Source organism: Pygoscelis adeliae, unplaced genomic scaffold (genome assembly GCF_000699105.1).
Source record: "Pygoscelis adeliae isolate BGI_AS28 unplaced genomic scaffold, ASM69910v1 Scaffold325, whole genome shotgun sequence".
Lineage (NCBI taxonomy): Eukaryota > Metazoa > Chordata > Aves > Sphenisciformes > Spheniscidae > Pygoscelis > Pygoscelis adeliae.
The window spans coordinates 490,545-499,311 of record NW_008824769.1 but is presented as its reverse complement, the minus strand read 5'-3'; the positions used below and the strand labels follow the sequence as shown (position 1 = coordinate 499,311).

The 8,767-nt window shown below is 48.5% G+C and overlaps 1 protein-coding gene across 1 annotated transcript in view; it reads right to left on the bottom strand.

Moving 5' to 3' along the window:
• Positions 1–637: 637 nt before the first annotated feature.
• FKBP6 (FK506 binding protein 6, 36kDa) overlaps positions 638–8,767 on the bottom strand; it is an 11,069-nt gene continuing 2,939 nt past the window's right edge. Inside the window, exons 2-7 of the mRNA XM_009323628.1 lie at positions 7,588–7,677; positions 6,873–7,075; positions 5,467–5,586; positions 4,191–4,385; positions 3,753–3,862; positions 638–716 (exon numbers count right to left, since the gene is read on the bottom strand). Of these exons, the coding sequence (XP_009321903.1) occupies positions 638–716; positions 3,753–3,862; positions 4,191–4,385; positions 5,467–5,586; positions 6,873–7,075; positions 7,588–7,677 (797 nt within the window). The remainder of the gene's footprint in view (positions 717–3,752; positions 3,863–4,190; positions 4,386–5,466; positions 5,587–6,872; positions 7,076–7,587; positions 7,678–8,767) is intronic.

The window sequence follows — 8,767 nt, the reverse complement described above, 5'->3', positions numbered from 1 at the left end:
CCTTTGTGCATTTATAAACCCGTCAATTTTGCTAGAAGATTTAAGGCTTTAAAGAGTCCAAAACATCTATTTGAAATTTTCTATACAAACAGTTTTTTTTAATATTTCAAAAAAACCCAGAAATAAAATATTTAGATTTTTCTGAAGTGAGGCATTCCAACAGCTCCAGACAGGAGCGCTGGAGGGGAGGAGGAAATCCAATTCTTAAGTTTGACAGGAACAATTTTTTTTTTGTTTCTTTTAATTGGCAGAGAAACAAGACTACACAGCTCTTTCTCCTCCTGGCTCTGACAAGGAATAGCTGGGATGAGGAGCACAGGAAACAACAAAACCAAACTTACTCAAGTGCTGCCAGTTTCAGGTTCCTGTCCCACGCCAGCTTGCCTCGCAGGAAAGATTCCCCAAACTGATGATGTAGCAGCGTTTCACCCCACCATCCTGCCCCTTTCCCTCCACACACTCCCATTACTTTCCATTTTGTCCCCAAAATCCTCCCACGCAGAAGAGAAGCAGGTTCCCCACCTGAAAACAGTTCAGACATGACAGAGGTTTTGGGAGACCAGATTTTTTTTGGTTTTTGTTTGGGTTTTTTTTGTTTTTGTTTTTTTTTTTACAACTTGATTACCTTTATTTCTGGTCAGCCAGAAGAAGAGTTGAGAGGGGCAAACATTCGGCAGCACATTTCTTTCTCCTTTTCCATGTAGTCCTTGTAGCAGCTGCAAAGTAGAGCACAGCATGGCATCACAGGCTGTGGACTGCCTGCCCGACCATCACTGCCACAACCAGAAAATATGTATTATTTCTTCTATATAAATTAGCCTAATGCAAGAGTGCGCTGGTAGCAAAGACGCAGCTCCTCCACGCCCTTCTTTCTGCCACGTCAAGGAAGGAGAGCTGGAAACATTGTGCCTCATCCCCAGACCTTGGGTCTCTGCTTCGCTGGTGACTATTAGCTAAGTAGGTAATTTGACTTTTGGTAGCCAGATGCTTTCTGCACCAGTTTTGCAAGCATGTGACGATGCAGAGGAACCCCCACCTGTATCCTGTGGTCTAGTTTCACGTCTCCACATTCGTGCCGCTCCTCGTGTGAGCTCCTTCAGCACCTAGCAGGAGACATCGTCCAAGTGCCCTACTCCAGGCTATCTACCACTGACACCGAATCTGGGCAGAGGATGGGTAGGAGACAGCAGGGATTTGCGTTCGGACTAAGTGGATGACAGGGCAGATGCTTCCTCCTCCATTCCGACTTCCCTGCCAGCGTCACATTAGCATGGCAAAAGCTTCCCAGACTGCTCCATTTTAATCACTGCTTCTCCAAACACAGCGTCCTCTGCACCCCGTGCTCTCACCTCACTGGCAGCAAGGTCTCACTGGTGAGGAATCCCTGAGCCAGAGAGTGACTCAGTTTGGGCACTGTCCCAGGGATCAATGGCTGCCCACATGGTCAGCTTTCCTGCATCTGCTACCATATAAGGTCAAAAGCAAAGGTTTTTGTTGCAACGCACCAGCACAAGCGTGACCTTGGCTAATGCTCTCTCAGCCCCCTGCCATTAGCACCCCTGGGCCCAGAACCTCAGAGTGTTTCGTTCAGTGAAATCACAGCACAGCAAGTGTCTTCTGTTAAGTCTCAGGCAGATGTTGCCACAACTGTCCACACTGAGTAGATGAGGGACGCCCACCTAGACTGTGGACGGCACACTCACACACCTACCACAGCAGGAAATCCAAGAGCCCCTCATTTGGAGACACAGATTCGTGCCAGATGTCGGAACAACCCCATTTTGTTCTGGATTTGATGCAACACAAGCCTTCCAATAGAATTGCCAAATCCAGCAGCGGAATTTGCACCAACAAGACCACTACGGCTGGTACCAGAGACGCGTTCCACAAAATCCTCACGCTGTATTCTGCCTGTTGTTCTCCAGTGAAGTGAATTTTGCCAAGAACCTGGTTCAGCTGTTAAACAGATGCTTTTCTAAGTTTTGTTTTAAACAGCAAAAGGTAGCTGTTGATGAACAAACAATGTTCCTTTTCACAAAGTATAAGTGTACTCAGTAAGGAAGTGAAAAGCCTCTAAGAACAACATTTTGATTCATATTCCATTTCTGAAGCATTTGCCAGATCACATTACGAGTTTTCTCAGGCAAGGCAGTTTGGCAACATTACAGGTTCTAGACTGAGGTATGGCATAATTAACAACACCCGATAACATTGTCTTCATCTATTTTATACTAATTCCACCCTTTGTCAGAGTAAAAGCAAAAAAGACACCGATTTTAACTGGCACTGAAGCAGAAACTCCGAGACAACAGTGGTTTGACGCGTACTCAGCTTACTGACACACGCGTTACCTGTACGTGCTGCTGTCTCCAGAGTCAGAGCCAACAAGCCTACCCGCTGCTTCCCTGAAGGCAGAATGCCTTGTTGCTTCCTGGCAGCACAACCTCAACGTTATTAGCAGGATTTCTCTTTTATCTGCCAAGATATTTCGAACGAGTTTAAGGGAACACATGAGGCTTCTAGAACCGGGACTTCTAGCCCTGTACCACGGGTCTTTGACACTGCCCACATACCAGGCCTCCAAGAGGATCTAGCCAGCCATCCACATCTATTTTAGAACCACTTGCGCTCACCTAGCAGTTTGGTAGCTACGTACGCAGGGGCAGATCACAACGAATAGAAGTGGTTTATTTCATATTTCCAGACCAGCAGCTAATACTGCCTTCAAGTTCTTTGTACTTCGGAAGTAACAGAGCAAGTTTGAAGACTTGGTGTTCTCACAGACTATTAAAGATGACGTGGATATATAGGACACCGACGTGCAAGGACAGCCCTCTACCAAAACATTACCTGGTGAAGGCACTCGGCCCACAAGACTGGCTTTTCCAGCCGCACCAACTATGCTAATAAGAGATTTTACTGCTGCCTACAAACCTTTTTGCAAATGCCTGGCGGTGACACACAAAAGAAGAGGGTTCGTATTCAAGGGCTGCTTTGTGATCTCTGAAGCTGGGGACTGCATCGCCTTCTGCGTCTGTGAACAGTGCCAGAAGTACAGCACACACTTTTGGGAATCAGCTAGTGCTCTTGCCAGTTTCAAAGGGAAGAACAGAATGAGGGCAGAGACTAGCGTTAGTCATGTTTTGGTGGGACTAGGGCATGACTAAAGCTGGCAGGATTGTGCTGTACTCAGCCTGCAGGCGAAGGGAAAGTTTGCTTTCAGGATTGCTCACTTACTACCTCCAAGACAGCAAGAAATTCACTTTTAACAAACACCAGGATTTGTAGCATTGTACACTGAAGCACTTGCAGTGCAGAAGAGCTGCTGTAATTAACCAACGCATCTTAAAGGGAATGAAAACCATACTTATTAATCCAGAACACTTCCAGCTTGAGCGCTAGTCTACCGCATTTCACTGGTGTTGAGGCATTGCAGCAGCCCCCGTCTCCCTGTCGTCACCCTGACCTGCCTGCTCACACGGAGCGCAACACACGCATCCCCCCAGAGAAGCTGTACAGAAAGAGTGGGTGCTCTCAGCTTCTCACCTATCACCTGTAACCGCTGTGTCTGCAAAGTGTTCGAATCAGCTGTCCCCACACTAAGAGAAACCGTCTGCATTTTCCCCCAAGTCACTTACTAACCCAACAGTTTTGTGTTTTGTTTTTTTTAAACATTTTAAATATTTTTGAGTGGGTGTTCCAGCCTGTCTAAGCACTCTCCCTTCCACAGGGATGGAAAGGAGTTCGCTCACCTTGCCAACTTTTTCAGCTCATTGTTAATATCGTGGTTAAACGGCTGTATATGCTGAGCTCTGACCAGGAAATCCCGTGCTTTTTCATATTCTGTCATGCAGAGACAAGCCTGCCATTGAAAGAAGACAGATGCGTCGCAAGATAAATATAGACTCACTGCCATTCTTCAGGAGTGAAACATGTGCAACCACAAACATTTCCGAGACAGATCCAGGTAGCTCAGGAATCCCCCATGAAAAGATCTGTGTGACAGATTTACGGAGAGACAGATTTTCCAAGAGGTCAGACACAGACAAACCACCTCGACTGCTGCCGCAGTTTAGGAGGCCTGGCCCAGAATTTAGCGGTTCTCCTCGGTTCATTCGAGGTTCTCTCCCCGGTCAGTCAGGCTGGGGTATTCCTTGATGTGGCTACCAGAGGAACTTATTTTTGCCCACCTGGCCACACCTGAACAGCGCTTTGGCGTTTCTTTGGTCAATCTCCAAGGCCTTCTCCCCGTATGCCAAAGCTTGGGCGGGACGTTCCAGTTTCAGGTAAGTAAGCGAGAGATTCAGGAGCACCAGCAACTTGGAAGCATCGATCTGACACTGCTCTGCCTCACTGGAAGGGCTGCGACCGAGGATGGAGAACGCCTGAGCAGACCGGGAAAAAGAACAACAAATCTGTTACGGAAGGCGAGAAATCCATCTCATCAGACAGCTACACTCATGTTTGTGTTTACCTAGGTCAGTTAAAAATAATAATAATAATAATAATCAAAACTCTAAATATACTGCATGGCATTATCAGCGTGACTAGCCAGCTCAGCCATAAGACTACAGGTTTAGGAACCTATCAAGAACTTGAAAGCAGCAGAACAGAAAAAAATTACACCCAGAACTCAAATTTTAAGGACGAAGATGGAAGAGAAATCTTACAGGGAAAAAGGCAATTTAAATTATTTTTGTTACAAAAATACCAAGAAAAAGCAACTCTGAATGGAGGGAAGAAAAATCTTACAAAACCTCGCTACCTCTGAAACAACAGCAGATGCATTCCAGTTTGGGAATAGGTGAGTCTTTCCCTGCCTGGAGGGGTTGTGGAGTCTCCATCCTTGGAGATGTTCAAAACCTGAACGGACACCGTCCTGGGCAACCTCCTGCTGTGGCTGACCTTCAGCAGGGGGTCGGACTGGACAACCTCCAGAGGTTCCTACCACCCTCAACTATTCTGTGACTCCCAACTGGAAGGCTAAAAATAAAGTTAGAGTGCCCAGTGTGCCAGTGATATCTGTTTCCAGACCAAAGGGATTCTAGATTCCTTCTCAAAGCATCAATCAGCACGCTGCTGCAATACAAGGATATGCTGCATTACAATGTCTTCCAGCAAAAGCTGACCTGAAAGGCTCCAGTTCGGCAGTCAGCCATGCAAACCGCTCAGGGCTCACACAGCCGCCGAGATGTACTCTTCTGTCTCGGCTAGAGCTCACAGGGAGCAAGCCTGAAGGAAAAGGGTTCTGCCTATTTCTGCCAACCCTTCTCCTCCTTCGTTTACCACTGCTGCTCACACAAAAGCAGGTAGCTAAGATCCGTTCTTAAATAACAAACTATGCCTGGAAAATACAATGAAGTTATTTGATCTCTAAATTGTACTTGTTATGGTGAGCTAGCACTTAATAATCACTGCTTTCACAGTTTTTCACAATGGAAAACACATTTTTTTCTGGTGTCATACCCTTTTGTATCTGTCTTTGGCACCCTCGAAGCGCCGCTTACGGTAGAGGTAGTTGCCAAACTCTCTCTCCGTGTCTGCCACTTTCAACACCTTTTGTAGCGGAAATGTATCCTGCTGCTCCTGTATAAAGAAATACCTGAATTTCAGCTCAAACAAAAGAAAAGAAGCAGAGAGCTCAGACAGGACAGTCCTGCACGGTCCCCTTCTATTCACAGAGCAGGAGCCAGCCCGTTGCCAAGGCCCCTGCAGCGTCCAGCCAGGCCAGCACCACGTGGCATTCCCCTTCGCCGGGCTGAAACACGCCACTGTCTTTGCGCTGATAACTCCTGGTGGAGAGTGCTACCAAGTACGTCAGGAAGCTCACCAGCACCAAAGGGACTCCAGGGGAGGGAGAAAAGCAGGAATTTGTTCTTAAATCCTGCCCCACCCCCTCACTTGCTTAGCACAGAGCAGACAGTTAACGCAAATGCTATTGCTGGCACAAAAGGTGAAGCCGATTGAAAGGCTCCATCGCTCTAATGGCTCAGCATCACCCAAGGTGGCTGCCTCACGCCAGCTCCGGGACCAGCCTGACACCCACACGAGACATCAACCAGCAGAACAAAAAACCAATCCCAACAATAATAAAAAAGATGAAAATCGAGGGACAGTTTTTCTCCTGGGCTTGCAAGTTTGAACCAGCTCACAGAGCGAGGTCAGTTAGCCAGAAAGGGTGGGCAACCGGCAAGAAGGGGAGTAAGCTCTCTTGCAACAAGTGTGGCTGGCTCGCAGGGCTCTGTGCGGACAAAGCGGCCTGTGCAGCAGCAGGAAGGAACGAGGAGGGCCTCCCCCACCAGCGCTGCTGCCTGTGCCCCACTCACTGACCCACAACCACGGCCCAAAGCCCTTTACATGAAAAGGGGGAAATTAACAATAACACCGTAACTCACCAGGGAGGAAAGTGAAGGGTGAAGGAGCACTTGGGAGAGCAGCCAAGAAGCAGAGACAAAGGGTGGGGGCTGGGGGGGGGGGCACTTGAACACCGCAGACTGGACAGGATTTTTACAGACAGCTCTTACTGTTCCTTCAGAGAAATTCCTGGAAGCTGGTGCCCTCTAGTGAAACCATGAGGTTTCTTGTAAAGCTAAAAATAAATGGAAGTCGTTCCACTGACTCCAGCACGGGGGAGCAAACAAAGGCAGCCCCCAGCTTCTCCCTCTGCACAGGAGCGCAAACGGAGCAAGGCGTGCAGGGGCAGCGTTAGAGGGCACGTGTTTGTATCAGAGTGGAGCTAGCAGCCCAGGGTCTGGACAACTGCGGCTGTAAATTAAGCTACACATATGTAACACAGGAGCAACAGCAACTGGAAGGAAAGACAAAGGTTTAGCCTCCAGATTTAGGTCTCAAACCTCATTAAGGCAACTCACAGCAGTCAACTCAAAGAATGCGTCAGATTCATCCGAGTCCAGGAAGTCCAGCACCTCCACTTCGAACACGACCGTGGCATTCGGGGGAATGAGAGGAGGACAGCCCTGCCGCCCATAGGCGTAATCTGGTGTGAAGACAAATCTTGCCACCTCTCCCTTCTTCATCGTCAGCAGGCCAATTTCCAGGCCCCCCAGCGTAATATCTGGCAGAAGAAGAAATGGAAGATCATGAGGATCGCAAACCTGGAAACCCCCTCAGACTCCAAACAACAATTTCTCCTAAAGCCTGGAGGGAAAGAAAAAAAAAAAATCTTTGGTAGCTCATGTCTCAGCAGCTACAATGGTCAACTGCCCCCTGTTACGGCTTAGCAAGGCAGGCTGCTGTGGGACCAAGCACACAGTAAACAGCGACATCTCCTCTCGGGTGATTTAAAAACCCCAAAACAAGCAGCTGCTTCAGGGCAGGCAGCAAGCACCCCCGCTGCCGCGAACAGCGCCGGCACCGCTGCTCGCTCCCACAGTCAAGAGGGGCAGAGGATGATCGGTTCCAGATTGACCATCACCTGCGTGAAGCAGGAGGCTTTTGGACTCCATTAACAAGCTCTAAAGGTTTCAAATAACCTAAAGACACCAAACAGCATCTAAATTGACACGTCTTAATGGGCTGGGCTTTATAACCCCAAGTCCCGGGACAAACTTTTCGGCTCAAACCTACCTTTTCCAAGTTTCATCAGCCCAGGAGACTTGCTGTAGCAGTTTGTGCAGAAGGGCTCATCCCAGTGTTCCAGGTAGCCGGTGTACTTCACTGTGCAGCCCAAAGCGAGGAGAAAGGAAAAGCAAGAGTCTGATTTCACATGCAGTAACAGTACCGTCGGAAGCACACCAGGAATTGGTTTTGCAACATCACCCTTTTATCCTGCTTTTCTTCCTTCCTTCCTTCCTTCTGCTGCAGAACAGCAGAGGCAGCACAAACTACCTTGTCCTTATACCAAAAACCTGGACACATCCAAGTAGCCAAGCGGTGTCGATTGTGTTTTAACATCAACACCAAATAAAACGGCTGCTTCACAGTCTTGATGCCTTTCTAGTCAAGGGTTGCGATTTTGTGTTTCTAAGAATTGGAATGGAAGCTTCGGCTGTAGAAATTAAAATGCCCCCATTACCTGCAGAAACACACAATAAAGCCTTTCCCAACCAGAGCCGGAGCCCTAGAAAGAGAAACAAAGGGGGAAGTGCACCCCTCCGAGCTCGGCCACTCCCCGGGGGAGCCGTACGGGTAACTCCAGTTCTCACTCAGTTAGAAAACCCACTGTAACGGGCTTCCCTTGACACGGCACCAGGCCCTTGCACTTCAGGAACCACCTTCAGCTTCGAAATTCTGCTCTGTACTGTGAACACAGGTGGGACCTGGAAATCCTGCTTTTCTCAAGGTCAAGATGCCCTTTCATTTAATCTGCCAGCCACAAGAAGTTAAACAGAGTATCCCAAGTGCTAAAATACTGATAAGGGAGAGCGGTCTCTGAAACAGAAAGAAGCACTACCGTATAACATAAGCACTTTTACGTTCTTGTTCTGATCTCACGCTGAAGTCCAAAGCGCTCAGATTTGCCAGCCAGGAGCACCTCGACACTAGAGGCTCAGGGGATCTTTTACAACAGGTTCCGTCCTCTCCGCCTCCCCCAGTGCACACTTCAGGCCCAGCCACACAGGCCAAAGCAAGGACCTCGCACCGAGACGCTGAGCGACAGAGGGGCACGAGACCCCGACCTCAGCCCGCGCTTCCAGGGATTTTAGGTTTTCTTAGCCCTGCTAACCACAGATTAAATTCAGCAGTTGCCATCGATGAAGAAAGCCGCTCAGGAGGCGGCCGGCGGAACCTGCAGGCTTGTACCCAC